This window comes from Saccopteryx bilineata, chromosome 7, assembly GCF_036850765.1.
Source record: "Saccopteryx bilineata isolate mSacBil1 chromosome 7, mSacBil1_pri_phased_curated, whole genome shotgun sequence".
NCBI classification, from domain to species: domain Eukaryota; kingdom Metazoa; phylum Chordata; class Mammalia; order Chiroptera; family Emballonuridae; genus Saccopteryx; species Saccopteryx bilineata.
Window position 1 is genome coordinate 107799084 of NC_089496.1, and position 27418 is coordinate 107826501.

Sequence of the window (27418 nt, forward strand, 5' to 3'; positions counted from 1 at the left end):
CAGACAGCTTCGCTGGTGGTTCCCTTCCTCATGCCTCTCAGAGAACCAAACCCGGAAACCAGCCCTGGCGCATGACGCGTGACCACGCGGTTCTGTCCACAGAGATGACCCAGAGTTCCCACCTGCAGGCTCACATTCAGAGAAGAGGCTTTGGCCCTTTATATCAGAAAGACAAATTAATGAACCTTAAGTATTTTAAGTAAACATACATTTTTTTTTTAAGAAAGGCATACGTGCTTAGGTAGGATTTTCCTAATTTGCCAAATGACAGGTGCTTTGAGAACCCTGACCATCCCAGCCCCCCCACCCACCATGGCCATGAGCTCCAGACCCTAACCCTTGCCTTTGACCCCGCCCCCCCATTGCCTCACCCCGTGAATGAGCAAATGAACAGCCCCACCGTGCCCCACCCCAATGCCTGAGGCAGGGCCTTGTGCCAGGCTGATGTTCAGAAAATACTTGCTGAAACATTAAACATTTACTTTTTGTATCATTTCTAGCTTGTGTGTGTCCCTCAGTGCCTTTGAAACCCTCGGGCAAGGCTGAGCACCAAGGGGCAGGATGTGATGTCTGACCTGTCAGTAAGGGGGCGTGCAGAGAAGCAGGGGTGTGGCCCCAGGAGGGTGAGCTGGGGACAGGAAGAAACTTCAGGAGCAGGGACAGAGCAGAGGACGTGGGGTTGAGTCCACCTTGGGGCCATCAGGTAAGACCCATGACAGGGAGGCTGGAAGTCAGCCTGCCAAAGCCATCCCTGGACTAGGAGGCTGGGGCCACGGAGGTCACTGGCCCCCAAGGCTCTCCTACGGGCCAGAAAACCTTTAAATCCAAATGTCTGAAGACAACATTAGGCCTGTCTGTGGTCAGGGCTGGCCCTCACACACTGACTTGTTACCCCCACCACCAGGACCGCACAGGGAGTCCCCGGTAACCTCTGCACCCTTCTCTCCCTCCCTGGTCACCACAGGGGGTAGGTCCCCCTCCTATGGAAAGTGCACATCTCCCGCAGGTACAACACCGAAAACTCCTGTGACTCATTCGTGCAATGGACACGGCGAGGGCTCACAACAGCGAGGAAGGGCCTGAGCTCTGGGAGCCTGTCATAGGTCCACGTTTAATTCCAGCACATAGTAATGAGAGTACAGCGTAACCCAGGTGCACTCGGCACACCTTACAGGGCAGAAGGAGAACCGCTCAACACACTCCCACAAACGGCTTTGCAGAATACACTGTCACTTCAGTACCAGGCCGTGAAAAATGTCCCATTTCACTTTGGCTTTGGGTGGCAGGCTCCAGGACCACCGCTCAGAATGGCACCAGTGCCGTCAACAGGAATGGGCCCTGCACGGGAGAAAGCAAGGGCGCGTGCCCTTTGAAGAAAGGCCCCTCGACAGAAATGGGTGTCTGGATGGCACTGACCACCACAGAAGGGCTGGGCCTGTGTGTATAAAAAAATATGGGGATAGCAAACCAATTAATATTGGAGATAATACTGTCCATGACACTTCTGTAAGAAGTAGAGTTAGGCCACATGTTATTCACATGCATTGGAGTGCTAAGAAAAGTCCCCTGGGATTATGGTTGGGGAGGAATAGCAAAACACGTCCTGAAAAGTGACACATGGCAGAGATGTCCAGAGCGGGGAGCCTCGCCAGCCACAGAACTCAAGGGACTCACTCAGAAAATGCACCCACACTCGCACACATACCCGGTGCTGCAATTAAATACACGCACACACTGACTTGACGTCCCGATGCCCCCGGGCTCAGGGAGACGCTCGCACTGGCGTGACGCCCCGACGCCCCGTGCTTGGGGTGGGGGGGGGGAGACGCACGCACTGGCGTGACGTCCCGATGCCCCCGTGCCCGGGGGAGGGGGGGAACGACTCACGCACTGGCGTGACGCCCCGACGCCCTCGTGCCCAGGGAGACGCACGCACTGGCGTGACGCCCCCACGCCCCCGTGCTCAGGCCACATTTCCCTGCTTGCTGCTGCTCCGAGCGCCAGCTACGAGGGAAAAGGTGGGGAAGACTGTCCCTGAAGGTGGGTGTTTGGGACACACAGCTCCTCCAGTAGCGAAGTAGTGGAAACAGCCAGGCCGTGCCAGTACTGGGAGCCCTCCACACGCCTTCGGACGGGCTGTGCACCCCACCTCCAACGGCAGAAAGACAAGGGCACCGGGGGCTGGAGACCAAGCAAATCCTCACGCCCGTGAGTGGCGGCTGGGCTAGGGGGTGTTTGCACTCTCTGACTTGGTGTCCAGGACCTTGAGTGACAGTTCTGGTTGCAGGAAGCTTCCCTTGACAATGCTGGGGCGCCAGTCTCTCCCAGGTCTCCTCTGGGGACGTGTGCCAAGCGGGCACAGGGCTCTGTTCTGTCTTTCCCCGTCACCTCCAAGACATGGCAAAGCCGCCTGCCCATCCATGAGTAAAGCGAGCTGCCAGATGGCCCAGAAAGTTCTCTTCCGAGTCCCAGCATGCCCCATTCCACCCCAGTTAGCTCATGTGTTGTGTTTCTTAATCAGGACAGGGTGTCTGGTAGTCTGTGAACTGAGTCACGGCCTCTGGCCACGGATGGTGGAGCAGGTCGGTTACAAGCTCACTCCGGCTGCCACAGCCGGAACTAAAACTTCAAACATGCTCCGGCCCGACGGCCTCGTGTGCAGGACGGGCGCCGGTGACCTCGATCTGCGTGAAGTGTGCCAGTCCCTCAATGTTGCCCGGTCTGGCCTCAACAGCCACAATCTCCCTTCCATTACAAACTGAATTTATTGAGCCAACTTCTAAAGAGGCAGAAAGGAGAGTCCAGCCAGTGCCATGCACGGTGTTTAACTTTCTGTGCAAAACACAAGTCCAACCAGAACAGAATGGAAGGAGGTCCGGGAGACCCCAGGGTTTATCTCTGAAGAGACTGAAGGGCTGACTTTGGAGTAAAAGGGGGAAAAAGCAGCTCCGTTCTCTGCCAGCCGGGCTGCTGACCCGCACAGAGTGAGTGTTTCAGAACGGAACGTGAGTGTCAGTTCTGGCTGGCCCCACGGCATGACCTCGAGCCTGCTCAGCCGGACCCCAGAACTGTCAAGCCCCAGGCCCAAGGCCTCCCTCCAGCCTCCCGGGACTGTGCCCACCAGCCTCATCCTTGGAGTGATGGTCACAGTCTCAGAGCAAAAGTCATTTGTCCAGAAGTGGGGCTTCTGGTGGTCTCAGGTGAAGACGCATCGCGGAGGGTCCGATGGCGGCTGTTTGATGTGGCCAAGGAAATTGTGGAAGGTTACAATAAACACGTGCCTGGGAAGGAAGGACACCTCGCATCGTGGGGTTTTCTCCACGCTCTGAATACGACGGTCCCCCAAACAAAGAGATTTTATTTTTTTAATCAAGAAACCTGCCGGCCCGGGCTGGCAGCGGGGACCTGGCCTCACGTCTTCTTCCAGGTGAACGCCTCGTCAGCGAGGACCTCGGCCAGCCTGGCGTTGAAAGGCCCATAGAAGTCCTGCAGGATCCTCTGTGTGACCGGCCACATGGGTCCCAGGTTCCGGTCCTCGGGACGCCGAGCGTTGGACGCGGGGTTCTTTGTCATCAAGGCCTCCTGCTTCTCGCTCAAGGGGCCTGGAACACAGAGAAAGGAGCCCCGTGAGGCGGGCGGCTGGGCAGAAGGCAAAGGAACTTGGCAAAACTCCCAGCCGCGCTTCGTGTTGAGACGGGAGTTTGCCTCCCTCAAGGATGTGTTTGGAGATCAGAATTCTCTGGCGAGGTCCGTGACTGGGGGTATTGCTGAGGATGGTGGTGGACATAGAGCATTACGAAGCAGTTGGCTCCATGGCCCGGTGTCTGACACCTGCCTTCAGGGGTGCTCTTGAGATCTCAGGCCACCGCCTCCCCTGAGCGTCACCTCCTGGCCTCCTTCCAGCTGCCCGTAAAGGGCTGGCCCCCACGTCCATCAGCTTGTCCTTGGACAGCTGTGCAACCTGCCAGGCATAGTTCGTGCACTTAGGTTTCCTATTTGCCAGCCCACCATCATTTCTACTAAGGGCTCCTAGTGCAAAGTGCCCCATGGCTGGGCCATAATTCACCCGGTGTCTTGTTGAGAAGTGGCCTCAGGGAGTGGGGAGAAGAGAGGAACTATCTGTGTCCAGAGACCCCACCGGCTGGACCTCTACCTCCAGCAAGGACATCAGTGGGGAAAGGCCCCGGAACAAGCCAGCAAGCGTTGCCACTTGAGGCTGCCACCTCCACCCCCAGCCCTGTGGATCCCCAGTCTCTCACTGGCTTCACCCATCATCAGATCTCTGCCCAGGCCTCTCTGCCCGAGGCTCTGGGGACCTGGCCAAATCCCTGAAAACCCATCTCTCCAAGTCCTTCAGTTACGTGAACTAAAAGGAATAGAATTGGCCTCACTGTACATCTTAGGGACCAAAGATAAAGCTCGTTAATGCTAGAGTCTGCAGGTAGCCAAATTAAAAAAACTAGTTCTAGGCGTTACAAGAACGTAATCACACGCCATCACATTGCCAGCCCTCCACGGTGGGCAGAAAGAGAATCAAATGTCGAGAGGGTCCCGAGTCCCAGTGATGGAAAATAGATTTCTGTTACCCAGAAGCCCAGGAGCCAGGAGTCAGCCCCACGGCTCTGACTCCAGGGTCCCCCCGAGCCTGAGACGATGCGATGACCTGGCCATTCCCTCCCGCAAGCCCTGTGGCCTCTGCAGGACTGTCCCAGCCACCCGCTGACATCCTGTCCATCCCTAAGGCTCAACTCATGAACTATTTCCTTCCACGAAGCCTTCTGTGCTGCCCTCAGCAGCTGGGACCCCAAGTCACCTGCATACACCTGTTGTGATGACGTGAACCCTCCCCATCATCTTACCAGTTATCTGAGCTGCAGCTTCTCCCTCCAGTGGACCATAAGCCCCCAGATGAGAGGCGGCTGTCCCCTCCCCCCAGGGGCCAGGCACCACACCATACACGAGGCCCCCTGCGCAGCTGCCAAACACCCTCCCAGCTCGGCCCACCCTTCCCGGCTCATGGAGTCTGCACATGACTCAGTGGGTCCCTCAGAGAGCCAGCGTCCGGTGAAGCTCCGCCCCGCCCACTGGGTCTCCGGCGACATCCGTACCGAGGCTGAGGAACTGGAAGACCCTGTGCATCGTGCGCTTGACGTTGGAGGCGTGGTCTTCCAGGCGAAGAACGAGGAACTGCTCTTTATCGAACACCGTGAGCCAGTCCAGAAGGTACACGGCATACAGCCCGACCTGCAGCCGCACCTAGAACCAAACAAGAAGGCCGGTGTGAGACCCAGAGGAGCGCCCCCGCTCCGCTCGGCACTGTGCCCCACGTGGGACGGCGTGAGACCCGGAGGAGCGCCCCCGCGCCGCCCGGCACTGTGCCCCACATGGGACGGCGTGAGACCGGGAGGAGCGCCCCCGCACCGTGCGGCACTGTGCCCACGTGGGACGGCGTGAGATCCGGAGGAGCGCCCCCGCTCCGCTCGGCACTGTGCCCCACGTGGGACGCGTGAGACCCGGAGGAGCGCCCCCGCGCCGCTCGGCACTGTGCCCCACGTGGGACGGCGTGAGACCCGGAGGAGCGCCCCCGCGCCGCCCGGCACTGTGCCCCACGTGGGACGGCGTGAGACCGGGAGGAGCGCCCCCGCTCCGTGCGGCACTGTGCCCCACGTGGGACGGCGTGAGACCCGGAAGAGCGCCCCCGCGCCGCGCGGCACTGTGCCCCACGTGGGACGGCGCTTCGTCATTACAAACCAGCCCCAAGGAGTGACCCTAGCCAACAACTGTCTGCAAAGGCCGGATTTTAAACATCATGCATGCTTGCTCCTTGCCAGAATTCCCACTTAGGGTGGCCTTTGATCCTCATGACAACCCCGCAGGTCGCTCCACAACATGGTTCATCGTGAGGATGGAGGTACGGGAAGAGGACAATGGAAGAGCCACCAGTGGCTGTGAATGTTCTTGGCACAATATCCCAGCTGTCTCTGCTCCTATGCCGGGCACACACAGGCGTGAGAAACACCACCCAACACCTGGGAGACGAGCCAGGTGAGAAACCTCTACTGCCCGGCACTGCGTGGACATCTGGGACCAGGAGGGGTATGTGCACATCGGAAAACCAGCCGGGCTATATGAAGCCATCCCCTTCCACCTACATGTGCCTGGGTTCCCTGTCCTCCTCCTGGGCCTGCCTTCATGTCAACCTGAAACCCTGCAGAGTCAAGAATGAACCTTCCCCGGGGGGAGGTCTGGCCGTTGTCCTCAGCTCCTGGAGGTGACCTCTAGGCCACCGAGGAGGTCCTGCCTGATATGACAGTCTTTGCTCACCTGGGGTATAGCCACTAGGAGCTTTGTACCATGCAATAGCAGCCTGACGTCCAGGGGGAGGTCAGCCATGTGCACAGAATGCGACGGAGCCCCAGTACGTACTCTGGACCCGAAAAACTCCAGTGGGTGCCCCCGGTTGGCAGCGCTCCATGTATCTCATCACACCTGGTGACCGGGAGGCACTCACCGCCCACGCCTCATGGGAGGACTGGAAGCTCCGAGTCCGGACACTGCCCCCGCCCCCGCCCCGCCATGCGCTTCTCCCCTTGGCTGACTTAAATCCACGTCCTTTCCCTGCTGTGAGCTGTGACCATGACTATACCACAATCGGTGTCTGTTGTGATCCCTTCCAGTGAGTTACTAACCCTGAGGGTGGTTCCGGGATCCCCTCCTCAACTTGCAAATGGTGTCAGAAATGAGAGCGGTCTCGGGGGCTGTCCCTGCTAACTTTGAAGCTGGCCCCAAGCTCCGGGCAAAGCCCGAGAGAGCAGACCCTTCCCCTCTCCGTGAGGCCCCTCCTCCAGTGCTCCAGTTCCCCCCACCCAGGTACTCAGAGCCCCTGCTCTGCGCCTGGCTTCCCTCTGCCTCTCTCTAGTCTTGTTGCCCACCTCTGCCTCGTTCAATGCCACTCCCCTTGTTCAGCCCCATCAGAACCTGCCTGGCGTTGTCACCTGGCTGGCACTCGCATCCCTCATCTGAACGCCCGGTCCCAGCCCCAAGGCTCCCTGGTCTCTGTGAGTGGAAAGCCCCCACCCCCAGCCTGAGCGCCAAGCTGCCCAGACCCCTCCCCTCTCAGGTCGTCAGGCTGGCACACTCTGGCATCATATTCCCTCTCCTTCCTAGCTCAACCTTGAGCCCCTCAAGGGCGGGGACCACGGCGCCGCTTCGTCCCGTCTGCACCAGGCCGTGCGCCCTGGCGCCTTCTTCTCACGGCTGGGACTGCAGAGCATCGTGGTCACAGCTGGAGGCCAACCCGTCCATCCGACAGAATACGTGCCCACGCTACTAGCCTCCCCTCCCAGCTCCTCCTCCCTGCCATCCGTGTTCTGATCGCGTGAGAGGGCACGGAGGAGGAAAAACAATTAGAGGCTGAGCAGTGCCCCCAGTTTACGAGCCACCGCCAGCCACGGGCTGCGCTGCCGCAGACACCAGCTCGTAAACAGACCTCTGCCAGGCGGACGCTACAGATCATGAAGGCTGTGTGGCCTCAGAAACACATGTGCATTGCCTCCGACAGAGGAGCCACTATGAGGATGTCCCCTTGTTACGTCCTCGGCCTCGCAGGGCTTTTCAACCCTATCCAGCCTGAAGAGTCTTCTCTCCCAGAGAGTCTGCCTTCGCGGCTTCCTCCGCAGGCAGGCCTGGCCCACGGGGCGGGGAGTGCGCAGGTCAGCTAGCGGCATACGCCGGGACTTAGACCTAAAGCCGGGTCCCTGCAATCAGGGCTCACCCGTTCATGTGTCCCCACATAGCCTCTCCACTACTCTAACAAATTCCCACTCATTCATTCATCCTGTGAGTAACCTAGGGCTGCGGCCAGGTACCCCGCTAGGCAACGGGGGGGGTGTTGCTATGTAACAGACACCCCTCCTGGCCCCGGGAAGCTTGGAATCTAGTGACAGAGACACCGTGAAGCTGCCAAAGGAACTGATATCCATGACCACCAATGGGGATACACGCCATGGGGATACATTAGAGTGGAAAGAGAGAGCGAACAGGTCAGGTTAAAGCAAGACCCGAAGGGTGAGACCAGCTGCCACACCCAGGAGAAGCAAGTCCTGGGAAAAGGGAAGAGGGGAAAGGCTTTCCAACTGGGTGGCCCCACCCTGGGTGCACAGCACACCCACGCAGAGGGCTTGTGAAACAGACTGGGTGTCCTGCCCCAAAGCCCCCGATCCTGGGCTCAGGGGTGAGGCCTGAGAGTCCACATTTCTGACAGTTCCCAGGGGGTGCTGGTGGTCCAGGGGCCAACTGGTGCTCTCAGGCCAGAGGCTGGCCCGTCTGCGGAGCAGACTGAGAGCGTGGTGCCCAGCAGTGATGAAGAGGGAGGCGGAGAGGGGGTGGGAGGCTCCTGCAGTCAGGGGCCGCAGGGAGGCAGTGAACGCCGTCAGCAGCGTGGCTCGCCCGGGTCCTCATGTGTTTGAGAAACGTCGGCCTCCTTGCACGGGGGCCAGGCTGGGACTCACAGCGGGAGGAAAACTGACTTCTCTGTCCCAGAAACGGACATTCACCCCCAAGAGGAGGGTTTTAGATTGCCCCTGATTGCCTGGCTCTTGCCCCCCGGGCAGGAGGTCTCCAGGGACCCAGAACAGCGGTCAACCTGCAATCCGTGACGGCCACGTCGGTCCTGTCCAGTGACCCTGCCTCTGGGTAGCTCACTGACCAGAGGTGCCTGCTAAGCCACTGTCTTTGTCGACCTCAGCAAAACGTGAAACTGAATTAAAAAGCACACGCCTCCTGCTGATTCCGATCTCTGCCTCTAGGAGCCACCAGGGTGGGTGGAGCCCCAGGAGTGTCGACGGCCCCGGACCCGGGATTGAACCCTGAGCCTGCCTGTCGCTAGCTGTGTGGCTCTGGGTGAGAGTGAAGTCTCGGAGCCTCAGTGTCCTCACCTGTAAAATGGGTGTGGATGTCAAGAGACCTGGGAAGGCTGGACAAGATGATGTATTAAAAGAACTTAAAGACGGGGCCTGCTCAGTAATGAACAAACAAGGAAGCCCTTCCCCTCCCTCAGGGCAGAAGGTTTGAAGAACTTTTGACTTGAAAAAATTTCCAGCATGCACAAAAGTGGAGCCTCACGGTGACGCCCATGAACGTGTCCCCAGCCTCAACGTGGTTCATGTTCACAGCTCGAGCACCAACGGGGAAGCGGAAGGGGGAGCCCGCCCTTTTTTTGCTGTGGGAGGGAGAAGTCTAGCTGTGGACATCCTGCCTCCTGAAGACATTCACAGACAGGGACAGGCACACCCCACAGGCTCTGTCCCTGCGGCGCCGCCTGGGACGAGAACAGAGGTCGGAGGACCTGGTACGCTCTGCGGGGTGCAGAGCGCCCCTGGTGGCACATGGACCACACGTTTCTTTCAGACATTCACTGGTCCGTGGAGAGAAACGCCATTTAAAGCTATTGAAATAAACTGTGCCTCTGGTTGGACGGACGGGAGTTCGGCCCAGCCCTGCCTGCCCAGCCCAGGAGACCCCGAGGAAAAGCCCACACAAACCCCTCCCTCCCTGGGTCTTTGTCAGGCAATCTCCTGAAGAGACTGTCACAGTAGTAACAGGGCCTGGGAGCGGATGGTTCCAGCCCTGTCTCTGCACCACACTAGCTGGTCACATCCCTTCACCCTCCTTGTCCTCATCTAACGACAGTGACACTGACTCCTCCCACCAGCCGCATGGTGGAAACCCATCCCTTAGCTACAATGTGCTCAATGGGCCACTAACAGCTTCTTTTGCAAGAATATATATAAATATATGCACGAAATGGACAGCTACATTCCTAAAGGCAAACAAGAGAAAGGAAAATAGTTTTCCACCGAGACCCTGTTGAAGAAACATGGAAAGTCACTGGCGGGTAATTCTTAAAACCAACAAAACAACCCACTGCTGGAGAGAACGTGAAGACAGTCTGAGAGCTGGGGGTCCGCACACTGGCTAGGCCAGTCCTAACTGCCTGGTGTGTTCTCACAGCCTCACTCAACAGGACTCTTCCTTGTGGCACCCTCAGCTCTCCAGAGGGAGGGGGGAGGGAGGAGGAGGGGAGGGAGGGAGGAGGGGAGGGAGGGAGGAGGGGAGGAGGAGGGAGGAGGGGAGGAGGAGGGAGGAGGGAGGGAGAAGAGGGAAAAGGGAGGGGAGGGGAGGGGGAAGGAGGAGAGGAAAGAGGGCAGAGGGAGGAGGGAAAGGGAGGAAGAAGGGGAGGAGGAAGGAGGAGAGAGGGAAGAGGGCAGAGGGAGGAGGGAAAGGGAGGAAGGAGGAGAGAGGGAAGAGGGCAGAGGGAGGAGGGAAAAGGGAGGAAGGAGGGGAGGGGAAGGAAGGAGGAAGGGAGGAGGACAGAGGGAGGAGGACAAGGGGAAGGAGGAAGGGAGGAGGACAGAGGGAGGAGGGAAAAGGGAGGAAGGAGGGGAAGGGGAAGGAGGAGGGAGAGAAGAGACAGAGGGAGGAGGGAAAAGGGAGGAGGGAGGGGAGGGGGAAGGAAGGAGGGAGGGAGGAGGGCAGAGGGAGGAGGGAAAAGGGAGGCAGGAGGGGAAGGGGAAGGAGGAGAGAGAAGAGGCAGAGGGAGGAGAGAAAAGGGAGGCAGGAGGGGAGGGGGAAGGAAGGAGGGAGGGAGGAGGGGAAGGAGGAGAGAGAAGAGGCAGAGGGAGGAGGGAAAAGGGAGGAAAGAGGGGAAGGGGAAGGAGGAGAGAGAAGAGGCAGAGGGAGGAGAGAAAAGGGAGGCAGGAGGGGAGGGGGAAGGAAGGAGGGAGGGAGGAGGGGAAGGAGGAGAGAGAAGAGGCAGAGGGAGGAGGGAAAAGGGAGGAAGGAGGAGAGGGGGAAGGAAGGAGGGAGGGAGGAGGGCAGAGGGAGGAGAGAAAAGGGAGGAAGGAGGGGAGGGGGAAGGAAGGAGGGAGGAGAGGGAGGAAGGAGAGAGGAGAGAGGGGGAGAGCAGAGGGAAAAGAGGGGGGAGGAGGGGAGGAGGGGAGGGGAGGAGGGAGGAGGGAGGGGAGGGGGAGAAGGGGAGGGGAGGAGGGCAGAGGGAGGAGGGAAAAGGGAAGAAGGGGAGGGGGGAGGAAAGAGGGAAGAGGGAGGGGGAGGAGGGGAATCAGGAGGAGGGAGGGGAGGAGGGGACTCAGGAGGAGGGAGGAGAGAGGGAGGGAGAAAGAAAGGAGAGAGGAGAGAGGGATGGAGAAGGGGGAGAAAAGAGGGAGGGAGGGAGGAGCAGGCATTGTAATCAGCAGGGAAGAAGGGGGGGGGCTTCCCCAGCTGAAAGGGCCCATCGGTTTCTACATTTTTACATCCATGAATATTTCTTTTTGCATTAGCCACAGGCTCCGAGGCTTGGAGGGAGGGAGTCATTGGCACATTGAGACGCTGCTCTGTGTGTGTCTGCTGACATCCCCATCCACAGTCTATTTGCATAATCAGCAGCACAGAGCGTAGGGCTCTGCAGGGTACGCACAGGCATGGCGTTGTTGAGGGTGTTGTTGTAGACGCAGGCACGCAGTGAGTAGTCCAGCACGCAGTTTTCAAACAGCTGCAGGGCTTCTGTCACTTTCTCGTGGAAGTCGTCCGCAGATTTATTTGAACTTGCAAAGTAGAGATAATCTGAGTATAACCTGTGAATAAAATGAACAAATTATATGTATCATCTATTTATTTATTTTACCACCTGGGGATGGGGAAATCGGGCCATTTGGGTGACAATGAAAATCACCGTGTGTAATTGCCTTTCCCCAGTGTTGTTCCCTTGCAGAGGCTCCGTTCTCCTACTTCCCTTCCTGCCTCCTCCCCAGGGCTACCCAGACTCTCCAGGACTTGGACAGGTCTACACCGGAGGCAGACAAACCCCCAGTGGAATTCTCTAATTTTTTTTTTTTTTTTTTTTTGGCCTTTGTTCTTCCCCACCACCTCAGGCCAGGGCTGTGTTCACAGGAACAGTGAGCCCGAGACAACACCAGGTGACCCAAACTAGACAACAGCAGAGAGAGGCCGTGAACGCTACACTCCTTCCGGGTTCCCCCTCCCCAGGTGGCGGCGCCCAGAATGAGAACATCTGTTGCTCTTGCAATATTATGATTCTGCAAGAATTCCCGTCCCTTTCCACAGACGTTCGGAAGTTAAAAAAAAAAAAAAAAAAAAAGGAACGTTATGAAATGTGTCTCTCGAGATGGGTAGGGGCTCCTTTTTAACACAGTGTAACCCCCCCCACGTGAGGGCACACTATATACACTGTGTCCACTCACACGGGTCCGCTGGCAGCCCCAGGTGTTCGACCTCGGGTCAGCCACCTCGGTACTTGTGAGTTCTGGCTAAGAAAGAACTCGGAGCCAGGACTCAAAAGTATAAGGTAAAGTTTATTTAGAAAGTCACTGGGATAGAAGAAATAGACTCAGGAAACAAGTCACAGAGGCAAAAGAGGGGCCCTCAGAGCTCAGAGGAGAGAGGGGCAGCAAGGAACACGCCTGGGGGGAGAGGAGTCCCAGGGAAGGTGCGGTGCAGATCGCCTCACTGGGTCCCGCTCCCCGAGGGGGTTTATCTGAGGTCTCTGGGGAGGATCCCAAGAGACTCATCAACTCTCCGGGTGTGTTTAAGGGCTATTCTCCGGCCTCCTCGTTCATTCCCCTTCTCAGGGGGGTCCAGCCTACAGGACTAGCAAACCTGCCAGGGGAAGAAAGGTCAGGAGAGGGTCCGAACCACACGGTCAGTGCACGAAAGGTCAGGGAGTCTAAACTGCTGACCAGCGACAATCCAGGGGAGGAAAGGTTGGGGGGTCCAAACCGCGTGACCAGCAATGGGCTAGTGGAGGAAAGGCCACCCTGGGGACAAGGTCCTGGTTCCCCAGTTTTGCCTGTTGGCTAGGCACCTGGGTCTTTCCGCCCCGGTGGCCTGGGCCCGGCCCATCATGCTGCTTCGTTCACGTCTAACTGCTGACACAGCGTTTTCAGACGGGAGCCGACAGCCCCACCCCGGCCGAACTTTACTCAGGCTCCTCTGTACCTGCTTCTCAACTGGGCCTCAACATGCGGACTTCTGTCCATCTCTGCATCACCCAATTTCAGCCAGAACCCTGCCCTCCACAGCTGGCTTGGTCCCTCCTGCCTAGCGCCCCCAGTGGATGTCTGATCACCGGGACCTGCCTGCACAAAGAGTCCATCAGGTTCCGCAGAAAGGATCTTTTTTTTTTCCTTTGTATTTTTCTGAAGTGAGGAGCGGGGAGGCAGAGAGACAGACTCCTGCATGCGTCTGACCAGGATCCACTGACACGCCCACCAGGGGACGATGCTCTGCCCATCTAGGCCGTTGCTCCGTTGCAACCAGAGGCCATTCTAGTGCCTGAGGCGAAGGCCATGGAGCCATCCTCAGTGCCCGGGCCAACTTTGCTCCAGTGGAGCCTTGGCTGTGGGAGGGGAAGAGACAGAGAGGAAGGAGAGGGGGAGGGGCAGAGAAGCAGGTGGGCGCTTCTCCTGTGTGCCCTGGCAGGGAATTTGAACCCAGAACCTCCACATGCCAGGCCGATGCTCAACCGGTTGGCCAAGGCCGGAAGTGACCTTCACTTTAGGTTTCTTAAACATCCTTCCATAAATTTCCTGTGCAGACAGACTCAGGCACATGTCTGCATAGTTCATAATTTTTATAATACAGATGGATCTGATGGACTCAGTGCATCTATTACCATGGACCTTTGCTGATCATGGAATTGCGGTCACCGTGGAGAAGATAGTGTCCTGTAGCCTCATGTAGCATTATTCCATGATCACCCAGTGGTTTCTGCTTTTCACAGAACTTCTAAGTTATAAGTTTCTCCAGCTTTTTTCTCCGTTTCTGGCTGCAGAGAGGGTGTAAGTCTTTATCCCTCTCCTTGTTTTCAATAATCCCCACTTTATTTGTCCTGCACCTTTTCAACACAAACCTCCACGGGACCCGCCCTCACCCTCTGCTGTGCCTGACACCCTACACACACACACATATACACACACGCTGCATGCAACGCATGCACACACCCAACGCCCAGTGGCCACGGGGAAGCAGGGCGGGCTCAGACTGGCTCCACGGTATTACGATTCTCTTTCTCTCAGCACCATGCTCAGCTGCCCCCACATCTCCAGCCCGGCTCCCTGCTTTCCGCTGAAGATGATTCCTCCGGTCTTACCGCTATGTGACCCCATAGGTCTGGGGACGTTACATGTACGGTGCCGAGTGTACCCCACGCTCCGCCCTCCCCAGCCCAGGGCCGCACTTGCACCTGTGGAAACAAACGGCAGTGCCCTTTCGCACGGGTCAGCTGCCAACGATCCTTCTCCAGCGCCCCTCACCACCCGTGATGGTCACAGTAGGATACAAAGAGTCACTAGCAATGTGGACACGGCTCCTTAGGGACCAGATCTCCTTCACCGCCAGCACTGGCCATGCGACAGCAATGGCCTGCGGCATGGCCATTGAGAATTCACCCACAGCCACTGCCTACGAATTGCCTGGAATCAGAACATTCTGGAAGGGGCCTGCTCAGTCCGGCTCAGCCCAGTCAGACAAACGCTGCAGAAAGACTTGCTTCAAAACCAGTCATTAGTGATGTGCAGTGACTGGCGAGCAGATTTGCCCTGAGGTCCATGCTCACCAGAGTACAGTCTCCGGGTGACATTACATTCGCCTGTGACTGGCGCCCCCGACGTGAGCTGTGCCATTTTCCCTCTTTGAAAATAAGCCATCCATCCATTCTGGAACACCACACCTGTCCCTGCAGGTCAGCGTCGTTAGAATGAATTACAAGGCTGGGGGACGGATGCCAACATGAGATGTGCGTGGCCCTTACAGTGCAGTTCTAATGCGCGGGCCGAGGGGTGCCCTACGGCGATGGGTCTGCCTGGTGCCCCCCTGGCTCACACCTTCCCTACCAGTCCCATCCATATGGCTCAGCCCAAGACTCGATAGCCATAAAAAGTACCAGATGCCTTTGAAACTGTCATCAAAATCTGTATTTATAGGAAGGCCAAGTCCAGAGTTCTTACCAAGGACTCCCACACACCAAACTCTGGCAGAACTGGAGTTCTGTCACATGAATGACCACCTAGGCACCCAAACACTTAAGCTTTCCACAGTGGGAATTTATTTTGTGGTAATAATTCCTGTAGACATCGGGCTCACAAATATAACAAGAGCCCTGAACATAAAGTAACCTTGTGAAGAATCTGCTGAATCCGTACAATTCTTTAGAGATCAAGAAGTGATTTAGGGGGTGGGGAGACACTGGGACATGTCCCATGTTCCAACCAGGTAAGCCCAGCCATGGAATTGAACTAAGGACCCCAACTCCTGTGAGTCGGGTTTACAGCCATTTAGAACCAAACCAGAATGAGAAACAATGTCCCTGGATCTGACTACAGAACAGGCAGTGGGCTTTGGGGTGCCCTAAAGCCATGCACCTGCTGAGATGTGTTTCCATAAGGACAATTCCTTCGCTCCCCACACTTTATAGGCAAACAGGAGTTTCATTCACCCAAGCAGTGGCCACCCCTCCCACGTGCATTCCCCAAAAGCTACAATTCCCCAACCAAGAGCGGCAGATTCCCCAAAAGCTATGTCCGAGTCCCACCCCCTTGTCCTGTGAACAGGATCTTATTAGGAACCTTTTGCAGAGGCAGTTATGGTCCAGGTCTTGATAGGAGGTCGTCCTGGATTTAGGGTGGGTCCTGAATCCAGTGACCAGTGTTCTTATAAGAAGAGGAGGGGACACAGACCCACACGGAGAAGACCATGTGACGACAGAGGCAGAGACTGGAGAGGTGCACCTGCAGACCAAGGGGCACCAAGGATGGCCGGAAGCCACCAGAACACACCCCCTCAGAGCCCCCAGCAGGAGTCGACCGGGCCAACACCTGGATTGGGGACTTCTGCCCTCCAAAACTGAGAGAGAACACATTTTTGTTGTCTTACACCACCAAGTTTATGGTATGAGGTAATTAGGGATTTGAACCCCAAATTCCCAGGAAGACTGCAGAGTTCCTGTTAGCACCTCCCTCCCCCGATGCCCGGGAAGAGTCATCTGGGTGTGCAGAAAGACTATGACCACACGGCCGCTTTCCCACAGAGGAACAAGAAGAAAAATAAATGTTGAAGCAGGGGAAAGAGGCCAACAGGGAAAATACCTACAGGGTTTGGTGAACAGAAACTCCTACTAAATCATCACTGAACTGCAGGCACACTGATGAAAGCTCAGGATGTATTAATAGAGGTAAGGCCTTGAGAATGTGGGAGGATATCACTCTGCTCCACCCTGGCAAGTCAGAACCCCAAAGGATACCTGCCTGAGGTGCTGGGAGCCAAACAGTGAGAGGGAAACGCTTCTCCAGATGGAATAACAGCCTCAGCAGGAATGAGGCCTGCTTCAAAAGCTAAGAAGCTGTCCAGAGCCCGGAGCTCTGTCCCACACTCCTGAAGAACTGACCAACCAATTGAACGTTCAGAAACAAAAACTAGTCTGATTCAAAGGAAAGCGTCTCAGATGGGGCAGTCCATCATGAAGCAAATGGCCCCAGCAGCAAGAGCCCCTGAGGCTGGAGGCGGTGAGGGCCCCCGGGCAGAGCGAGGGCCAGCTGACCCTGACACCCTGCCAGCCCTGAGCTAGGGGGCTGCCAAACCCCCTCCTGCAGAATCACTTCATTTTCTTACTCTGAAATCATCCCAAACAGATGGGTGTTACATTTGGCCAGGACTGTTTCCAACAGCAATTCCAAATATAAGCCCAAATGCATTCCGGGCCTTCTGCGCTGTGGTTACTTCAGAAGGCAGCCGGGTGGCCCCTTGATCTGTGCCTGTGCTCACGGCCGCGGTCCCCAGCTCCCCTCCAGCACCCTGCAGGGTCCCGGGGCCCCGCAGGCAGGCCTGGAGGAGGGTGGGATTGGACACGCATGTCGAGAGAGCTCCCCACCCTGGTGCGGCTGGGGAGGGGGCCTGACTCTCCCCACAGAGGGGCAGCCACCAGTGAGTTTGAAGGCCCCACCATGTAAATCTGAACAGTAACCCCCAGGCCACCGCTGAACTCAATCAATGGCACTGACGGGCACGGCTCTGACACGAGCAGAGGCAGGTGTGCAGGTCGCCATGACTAAAGGGGCAGCCTGACCCCACAGGCCCCGTTTCCAGGCCAGGCTCATGTGAGTGCTGCATACAGGCTCCCAGAATCCTGTTGGTGTCCCCACCACCTGAGGTGGCCGCTCATGGTCACTGAGGGCTGTCCCTCTCCCAGCCCCGGACGAGGCACTACGAGCACGTCCTCTACGCACGTGCACAACGACTCCACGAGCTACGCACTGATTGTCGCCTCCCGGGCTTAGGAGGAGACTGACATTTAGAGTGATTAAGAAGATTCCCTAAGTCAAGTGGCCCATGAGTCTTCGGGGCTGGGACTCAAACATACTCAGGTCTGCCTGAGCCCAAAGCCCACTTGATCCAACAGGACATGGCCCCGGCTTCACAGTTGAGGGACAGAGTCAAATCAACAGCCGACCGGAGTGGGGTGTTCCACCGTCTGAGCCCACGCTGTTTGGTTCGTGTTTGGTTTGACGTTTTCATTGTCCGAGGTGCAGGGTGATTTAGAAGCAGAAGTCAATCCTGTCACAGAACTGCTTAATAAGTTACAGGAGGCTGAAAAGCAATTACAGTGTGTAACAGAGCAGCAAACAAACATGCAGGGTTAACATGAGAAATTTCATTGCCACGACAGGAAAAACAAACCCGTTCAGGGGACACTGGGCCAGAAGGACTTCTAGAGCGGCAGGCCGGTGTCCGGGCATCCACCATCATTTCAGGACTCACTGCATGATCTCTAACCTTCACTGCTAACTGCAGTGACTCGACGGCCCCGAGCGATCGCATGCCTGTCCCCTGGCCTCCCCTCTCTCCACAGAGACTCTGTACATTGTGGCTGCAACGTCACGAGTGTGGTGAAACCTCTCCCTGGGCTGGTCTCTCTTCCTTTCGTCATATTTTTCTTCCTACCACTTTAATATTAAGATATACTCCATGTAGCATAAACTTCACCCTCTTTAATATGAACAAAAGTCAGCAGGACAACCACCACCAATGTCTCGTTCCAGAGCATCTTCCTCCCCCAAAAGGAGGGTGGGGTGTTGGTCTTAAGCTGCTGGTTCCCGGAGGGGCTGACGTCAGAAGTCACTAAGAATCCCAAGCCCACAGGGCACACGAAACACAAGCCGCAGGGTAGGGTTCACGTCAGACAGGGCACGCTCATGGTGGCCCTGAGCTGTGCTGTCCCTCCCGGTGAGCCCTCCTTGAATGGGGCATCGCAGAGACCCAGGCTTTGAGGGAAGATGTGGGGCGATGCCAAAGTGATGGATGACTAGGAGCAGCTGACCGTTCCTGGGCAGGCGCGCCCCAGGCCATGCTGACCCCACGTCCCTGTGCTCCTCCGGGGCTGCCGGCCGCTTCTCAATGTCACCCATGTGAACATTTCCTCAACCAGGAGCCCCTGGGAGGCCGGCACATGCTTGCCTTCCAGTTAACCTTCCCCCGATGACATCGCACGGTTCTCTGGCCACATGAATGTCACAACAGCTGTGATGACGCGTGGAGGGTCACAACAGCTGGATGGCCCCCGAGCAGCCCCTCGTTATTCTCCATTTGCCGACATCTAGACTCATCAATAACTTTCTGGAGTTCTGACACGTGCCATCAGTACTAATCATTGTATACATCGTTCCTACAAGGAGAAAAGGCCAGAGAATGAAGCCGAGAAGGAGGCTCTTTTGTCCCACTGATTCACAAGCCGTGACCACCATGGACAATGAAGTGGGGCTGGCCAGACCAGCTCATGTGGAGGAAATGTCAAGTCACCTTATGCCATCCATGTGGGTGACACTGAGGAGGCTCCTGTTCTGCCAGGTATGGGTGTAAAATGTCCAAAGGGACGCAGAGCGTCGGTTCGCTGGGGCCGTTTGGGGGTGGTCGTCTCCTCCCCTTGAGCGTGAGGGGAGGGCTGGGCACCCCTTTTTGTTCTATTCCACCCGCTCCTGGGTCCTTGGAAAGTGCCCGTGGAGTGAAAGGCAGCGCCTCTTGGAGACAATACCAAATGTCCCCTTTATCTACGAGCTGGGTGTGGTTCACAAGCTCTTCCACGTGACCCAGTGACCCTGACAGCAGGTGTCCACCATGAGAACGGCAGGCGCCCGGGGGGTCAGTGGCCACCCCTGGCTGAGGAAGCGGCACAGGCCAGCCGAGGTCCCTGGGTGAGGGCCCGCCCCACTGCAGAGCCACTGTCCCTGTACGTGACATGGCAGCCCATCACTCCCCGGTACTGTTGGGAGAGGAGGTCCCTGAACTCCACCTGGCGGCCCAGAGTCGGGCTGTCAGCCCACACGTGTCCCCACACGGCCCCCGTCGGAATGTCTGCAGACCCAGGAAAGACGGACGCGTCTCCCGTGACCCTCACTGCCCAGAACCGCCCTCCACAAACGATCCTGTGAGGACGCTGAGGACGGCCAATGGCCTGTGAACACTTCCCAAAAAAATAAGCATGTTCAACACAGGAATTTTCAGCATGACGGTTCTTCTCCCACCAACAACAAGACGGGGTCCCTCACCAGGTGGCTGGTTCCACTGAACAACCCTCACCGGCTGAGCTGGCCTGGCCACAGTCACCTCTCCCACCGGCTGCAAGGTCTGAGGCCAGCCCCTTGCCTGGGGGCGGCTCACCGTTCAGCCATGAAAGTGACCACGTACCACTTGCAGGGCCCACAAAAAGGGGTGTCAGTGACACCCAGACTGGCAGCTGCAGGGAAGCAAAATGCCTCCATTCACCGGAAAATTAACAGGCAGCTTCGAGACACTGCGCTCCAGTCTTCCTCAAGCCCACTGCCTATGATTCGTAATCCCCCAAAGGCTCAGGAGAGAAAGGGTGGGTGGGTGAGTGTGGGGAGGGGGGCGGGGGGTGGAAATGGATTTGTGGCTGTTGTCCTGACCTTCAGACCACAGCGGCCTTTTCGCCCACTCCCTCTGCGGCCCACGGGGAAGCTCTCCTAATTCCCTGGTGAGATCGTTCATATTAATAATTGATCCACCAAGGCCGGGGAGAGCCCGCTTCCCAACCCTCGTGCAAATCTGTTACAGAGAGCCGTGCTGCCCGATGCCGGGGTGCCAGTGCTCCCTCCCCCCGCCCCTCGACCTGGAGCTGCTCCTCTGGCTCTTTGCAGGTTTTCAGCACTGCTGAGCAGGAGGATTCTCCAGTGAGAGGTCAACAGCGATTCAGGAGCACCCACCCCCCTCTGCTCCCTGTAATGCATGCTGGTCGTTTCCCAGGGCGCCCATCTCACCGTCTCTGATGGGGAAGTAAGGGAATGGGCTGAGTCCAGGCTGCAGTACCCACACAGACTGGGTCCTTCACTGCTTATGGACCTTTGCAGAAGTGGGGAGTCATCCTGTTGATGGCTCACAGTCCAGCCACCCCCCGGAAACTGTTTCTCTGAAAAGACCGGCCACACCCAAGGTCAAGTGTCCCAGGACAGACCACAGCTAACGGCCAGTGGGTGGGAGATGTCTCCCTGGCCCCAGCGAAGGGGCCGTCCCAGCCCCAGAGCTCACAGGGCTGTCCCACGTGTCCCCCGCCATCAACCTCCTGCACACAAATCGCTGTCTCAGAACGTCCCCCCAGGATCCCGAGCCACGACAGGGGGGGAAGGCCTTGGCACCTCAGCCAGACTGACACGGGGTCAAGCCCCAGCCTGGTCACTTATTAACCAGGTGACTGTGGGCAGGCACCTTCCCCACGGAACCCGCCCGCCTCAGTGCTCTCACCTGCTTACAGAGCTCCAGGGAGGCGATGCCTAGAAAGAGCCTGGCACAGAGCCCGTCTGGAGCAGGTGCTCAGTCAGTGCGAGTCACTTCCCTGAGCGCTGTCCCTACCCCAGCCAGACAAGCCCCAGGAGGGCAGGCGGGAGCACTCTACTCTCCAGGGTGTACACAGCACCTAGAGCATCAAGGTGAGCCGAGGAGTGCTCGGTGCGCTTATGGTTATGATTATTTGCACCTACAGGGACCTAGTGATAATAGCTAAGAATTATGTAGCATTTTCCACTTGTCCTGCCATTTAATTCTCACAACTCTAGTGGTAGGGTCATTCCCACCCCCAGCCCCCCATTTCACCGATGTGAGGAAACGTGGCACAGAGAGGTTAAGTAACGTGTCTGAAGTCACACAGCCAGTGAGTGGCAGATCCAGGGTTCAGAACAGACCGTCTGTCCCCCAAAGGCTGTGTCTCTATTGCCATGCTCCTGACTCACTCTCTGCTCACCACCCCCACAGCCCACCACCCACCCCCACAACTCCCACCACCCCCACAGCCCACCACCCCCCCACAAACCCCCACCACCCCCACAGCCCACCACCCACCCCCACAACCCCCACCACCCCCACAGCCCACCACCCACCCCACAACCCCCACCACCCCCACAGCCCACCGCCCACCCCCACAACCCCCACCACCCCCACAGCCCACCGCCCACCCCACAACCCCCACCACCCCCATAGCCTACCGCCCACCCCCACCACCCCCACCACCCCCACAGCCCACCGCCCACCCCCACCACCCCCACCACCCCCACAGCCCACCGCCCACCCCACAACCCCCACCACCATAGCCCACCACCCACCCCACAACCCCCACCACCCCCACAGCCCACCACCCACCCCCACAACTCCCACCACCCCCACAGCCCACCACCCCCCCACAAACCCCCACCACCCCCACAGCCCACCACCCACCCCCACAACCCCCACCACCCCCACAGCCCACCACCCACCCCACAACCCCCACCACCCCCACAGCCCACCGCCCACCCCCACAACCCCCACCACCCCCACAGCCCACCGCCCACCCCACAACCCCCACCACCCCCATAGCCTACCGCCCACCCCCACCACCCCCACCACCCCCACAGCCCACCGCCCACCCCCACCACCCCCACCACCCCCACAGCCCACCGCCCACCCCACAACCCCCACCACCATAGCCCACCACCCACCCCACAACCCCCACCACCCCCACAGCCCACCGCCCACCCCCACAACCCCCACCACCCCCACAGCCCACCGCCCACCCCACAACCCCCACCACCCCCACAGCCCACCGCCCACCCCCACCACCCCCACAGCCCACCGCCCACCCGGCAGATGGAGGGAAAGCCGGGAGCCCGGGGCTCTGGCTCATCAGTCTCTATCCGAATGACCCCGATGGAAGTGAATGCCTTCCATTAAGGGCCTCATTCCTCATCCTTGTAAAATGATTAATTATTTAACCAGCCCCTGGTCTGGTCACTGAAAATCCGTTTACATAAGCAGATGAGGAAAACCACGCCTTGGGCTCCCAGGCTCCAGGGCGTTTGGGTCAAAATCCAGTTCCCAGTCCTCACTGAGCTCCATTCTCCTTTGACTCATCACCAAAATACATGAAAAACAACACAGACCCCCCCGCCCCACCTTGGCAAGGCTGCCCGCAGAACTAAAACCCAAATACAGAGACAGTAAAGGCCCTAACAGATGGCGCATGACCACTTTCCAAATGTCCCCTCGATGGACATTGACGTCAGAGGGGTCAGCGCCTCCCAGCCACGGTTCACATTTCACAGGGGCAGGAACTGCCTGAGTTGAGTAAAACTCTATCAAGCATCTCATCAGCAAGAGGCCAATGTGAGGTGGCTTCTTTTAAATTCACTGGGCAGGTGAGCCCAGGAACGCACCCCTTGAGTTGTAAGTCATCGCTATTTTTTACATGGAGGAACTTACAGGAATTCTTGGCTGGCCCGGGGCTGTAAGAACCATCCCATCCTCCGTTCACTATTCCTCTCTCTTCTACCCCCACCCCCACCAAGATAAATAAGTAGGCTTAACGTTGATATTCTTCTCTGGAAACTTCCAAGTGACGGATTTGACTTTGTCTACAGGTTCAACATTTTCAAACCCTCTACCTGTTTGGTCAGTTATGGAAATAACGGGTCCGTGTGAAACTCAATCTAGAAATAAAAGCACGTGCGCACACGCACGCGCGCACGCACACACACACACACACACACCCTTTATCTCCAAGCCAATTTGTAAAAGGAAATGAACAATTTGGCCCAATCCCACGGGCAGCAGGCTAACCAAGGAACCTCCCTCTCGCAAAAGTGCAAGGTCAGGGATTGACTGACACGGCTAATGGCCCGGGACCCAATTAAATGATGGGAACTTGGGCTTCAGTGTTTGTTTCTTCAAGAGTGACCTAAACACGCGATATTTATCATCCTTGCTGCTGGCTGGGATGGGATACGGGCCAGCCACTTCAGAGAGACCATGAGTCACGGGTTTCTAAAAAGAAGAAATTCCTATCGTTAATGTATCTTTATAAATGTTTAAAAAGCAATGAAACGGCTGCTGCTGTCAACTAACCCCCAGGGAGACTGCATGTGGACACGTCCTCTGCAGTGCCCCCTGGAGGCCGGCTGCAACGTCCACCTGGCACCACCCTGGCCAATCCTGTCTCCTACTGGCTACCAGGACCCTGTTCCTGAAGGACCAGAGCATGGAGCAGACAGGGCAGGTGTGGCAGGCAACTTCCAGGATGGTCCCCGGGATCCCCCTTCCTGGATATTACGCCCTATAATCTCCTCCCCTTGAGTGTGGCCAGGATCCCATGACTTGCTTCTAACCAACAGAACAGGCAAAGGTGGTCGGCTGCCACTCTTCTGACCAGACTACAAGACATGGAAACTTCTGACTTAGTAACAGACATGTTGGTGAGGCCACAACAAAATACTGAGGGCAGCCTCTAGTCGATGGCCAGCAGAGAACAGAGGCCCTCCTTCAAACAGCTCTTGGCGAGCTGAATCATGCCAATCACCATGTAAGCAGGAAGCAGACCCTTCCGCTGTCCACCTTTTGGATGAGAACCAGCCCTGGTGACAACCTCCTAGCAGCCGTGGGAGTGATGGGACGTTGAAGCGGAAGGGCCCAGGAGAGCTGGCCCAGGTCCTGACCCTCAGAAACTGTTTGTTTATTTATTTATTTATTTATTTATTTATTTATTGTATTTTTCTGAAGCTGGAAAGGGGAGAGACAGTCAGACAGACTCCCGCATGTGCTCAACCGGGATCCACCCGGCATGCCCACCAGGGGGCGATGCTCTGCCCCTCCGGGGCGTCGCTCTGCCACAACCAGAGCCACTCTAGCGCCTGGGGCAGAGGCCAAGGAGCCATCCCCAGCACCTGGGCCATCTTTGCTCCAATGGAGCCTTGGCTGCGAGAGGGGAAGAGAGAGAGAGAGAGGAAGGAGAGGGGGGTGGAGAGCAAATGGGCGCTTTTCCTATGTGCCCTGGCCGGGAATCGAACCCGGGTCCCCCGCACGCCAGGCCGACGCTCTACCGCTGAGCCAACCGGCCAGGGCCAGAAACTGTTCTTTTAAAGGCACTACATTTCGGGATGTTTGCTACTCAGCTGTAGATGAATAATACATCAGGCAGCCCCCAAACTGGGTCAACTCCCTGATGTCAGATGCCACCACGAAGCCTCCCTTCTCCTCGGCACCATTTCACCCGTCAGGGCAGGGTTAACACCTCACTCTCTGAAACACGCCGGCTTCCAGAGGGCGGGTGCCAGGACACCTCCATCGTTCACCACTGAGTGTTTGCTCAGCAACAAGCACAGTGCCCAACGTGGGGTGGGGAATCCATAAACATTTCAACCAATGAAATATTTCTATTAAGACTGAGACCAGGACCGGGGAGGCAAGCAACCTGCACTTTTAGTTCCTAGTATAAACAGAGTATTTGTTCTTTACAAAAAGAGAGAGAGAGAGAGAGAGAGAGAGCGTGCGGTGGCTACCTGTGACGGCCGTCTTATGACCCATGGGCCTCCTTAAGGAAGACAGACGGGGCTGGGGTCCGAGAGGCGAGCTGGGCAGGTGCCACCCTGACTTAGTTGCCTGGACCCGGGCAGCAGAACTGCCCTCCACGTTCCAAGGCTCACCTGGACGGGGCTCGGGTCTCAGGGGCAGAGTCAGAACTGCAGGAAGATGGACACTCAGGGGGGGCGGTTCCATTCTCAGAAGCTCAGCCTTCACCCGTGCTCTCTGCTCTCCCGTGCAGGACGCGTCCTCCCTTGCCCACCTCCCTTCTTTGTTTAACTGACAAACCCTTCCTCGTCCTTCAAAACCCTGCCTGGCCTCAGCTCCCCCAGAGCAGCTTGCCGGGGGGGGAGGCAGGAGGTCGCTCCCCCCCTCCGTGCTACACCTCATCCTCCCTCTGCTCTTGCCAAAGCTGCAGCCCATCGGGACCATGACTAGGCCTGTCTCCCTGACCAGCCGTGAGCCCCCGCCGCCCTGGGGCCGACAGCGGGGCTGGCGCCCACCTCTCTGTGCCCAGGGAGCAACAAAAGGCCACAATTCCCAGCCCTGGTGTTAAGACAGAGTGTGGGCTTCCTTGGAATGAGGAACAGGGGAGATGGGACAGGAAGACGTGAAAGAATGTTCTAGCCCTGCGGACTGCAGCCAGGGTGTGGTCTAGGGGCGGGGGGCGGAGCAGCTGTGAAAACACCCCCGTGGGCCGTGGGGGTGGGCTGGGGCGGTGGTCAGTATAGTCACCCACTGGTTTGAGCCACCTGTTCTCGACCGAGGGGGACCAGCCCTCTCCATAAGCAGACAGCCAAACTCTTGCCTCCAAACCGTGGGAACTGGCAGGCAGGACAGGGGAGGGGCTCCGCAGTCAGGGCTGCCTCGCAGTGGGAGAAGACGGGTCCCCGAGGACGGAGGGCGCACTCTGCACAGAGGCAAAGGAAGCCGTTGAAGGCAGGGGGACGGCCATGTGGCGTGCCACCAGGGGGATCAGGGGGACCGCGGGATGGAGACTGGGCAGGACCATCAGCTCTCCTCTGACCAGATCGCACGGATAGCAGCAGGGCCGTGGTGAGAAGGGACAGATTTGGTGGCGGTAATGCCCAGGGCAGGACTTTAAGGCATGTCCTTCTGGGGGCAATAATGTGAAACTTAAGAAAAAAGACGTAAGACTATCTTCACATACCCTACACTCATCTGCCTCGGTAAGCAGTCTGGAAGAAAATACACCAAAATACAGATAACAGGTGTCTGGGCGGGAGAGTGGCGGTGTTTTCTAAAATTTCCACGACACACGTCTTCCTGTTGTCATTGGCAAGGACACGGGGTCAGGAATGTGCACCACCCTTGGAAGCTTGGCCTCATCCACACTGGGGGACCCCTGCTCTTTCTGACACAGCAGCTCTGCCCATTTTCCTTCCCTTCCGCCTCTCAAGGAAGGCTGGAGCCTGCACGCCCATAGCCACAGGGGAGACAAGGAATTCCAGGAGTTAAACCCGAAGATTCCAAGGGCCTTGTTCACGTCCTGACAACGCCCGCCGAGAAGCCGTGGGTCCCACGTCCCTGAGTCAAACCAGCCAGAGGCTGAAGCCCAGAGACCAGGGTCAGAACGGCCAGGAAAGCAGTCCACCATCTGTTTAGACACAGCAGAGATTGCCCCAACAATAATATTTACATAAGAAATAGCACTAACACTGCGAGTTAAGCTTGCTTCCTTTTTGGAAAAACAAAACAAAGAAGGCACAATCTTGTTTGTGATGAGAAGGCAGACTGTTCTTTAAAACTGCCTCTTCCTCCCCTTCCTACCCCCCACCCCCACACACACACATCTAAACCGCTCACCTCTCCACGGGGTCCCTGAGCATGACGATCAGCTTGGCGTCGGGCTGGAAGGCGTGGATGAAGTCCTGCGTCAGGAACGGCGGCTCGCCGTCCGTGCTGTTGTCGTAGAAGAAGGTCCAGGCGTTGTTGTCCCACATGGTGGAGGCGCTGGCCTCCCCTGGGAACGGAAGGCACGGCAGATGAGCAGTGCCCAGTGAGTGACGGGAGAGGGGCCAAACCTGGCTGTGATGCCGTCCCCTCAAACAGCCCCGAGGGCGCAAGCCGGTCCCCCGTGCGGGCAGACTGGTCTCTAGACAGCGGAGGCTGAGACTGCCCTCTGCCACAAGGACATCCCCCGCCCACCAAGGACCTTGGTCTGGAAATCAAGGATGAGCCAGGTAACACCGGACATGCCTTTCCCAGCTCCTCTCTCTGGGACGTGCCAGAAAACCTCCACCAGCATCTGGCCTCCCGATGCCACGATAGTTAACATTGCTCAGGGCAAAGAGTTCTGTGGCGTTTTAAGGGCCCACTGAGAAGGTACAAGATGGTTTTCTTCAAAAAAAAAAAAAAAAAGGATCAGGAATAGAGGAGCCATTGGGGAAACTGATCCTCCCAAGAACACTGGAAACAATCTGTATCAATCCTGCTGCGTAGTCACACCAGCGACTTCCAGGCACAAATGAGAGGAAGGCTTTGCCGGAGGGGG

General features: G+C 57.5%; 1 protein-coding gene across 20 annotated transcripts in view; it reads right to left on the bottom strand.

The window, feature by feature from the left end:
* Window positions 1-397: 397 nt before the first annotated feature.
* The window catches only part of CHST15 (carbohydrate sulfotransferase 15), a 77458-nt gene continuing 50437 nt past the window's right edge, over window positions 398-27418 (bottom strand). For all 20 annotated transcript variants that reach the window (XM_066239212.1, XM_066239197.1, XM_066239200.1 and 17 more), the window contains 4 exons: window positions 26731-26887; window positions 11477-11633; window positions 5109-5256; window positions 398-3602 (listed from right to left, as the gene is read on the bottom strand). In XM_066239212.1, the coding sequence (XP_066095309.1) occupies window positions 3412-3602; window positions 5109-5256; window positions 11477-11633; window positions 26731-26887 (653 nt within the window). In that variant the 3' untranslated portion in view covers window positions 398-3411. The remainder of the gene's footprint in view (window positions 3603-5108; window positions 5257-11476; window positions 11634-26730; window positions 26888-27418) is intronic.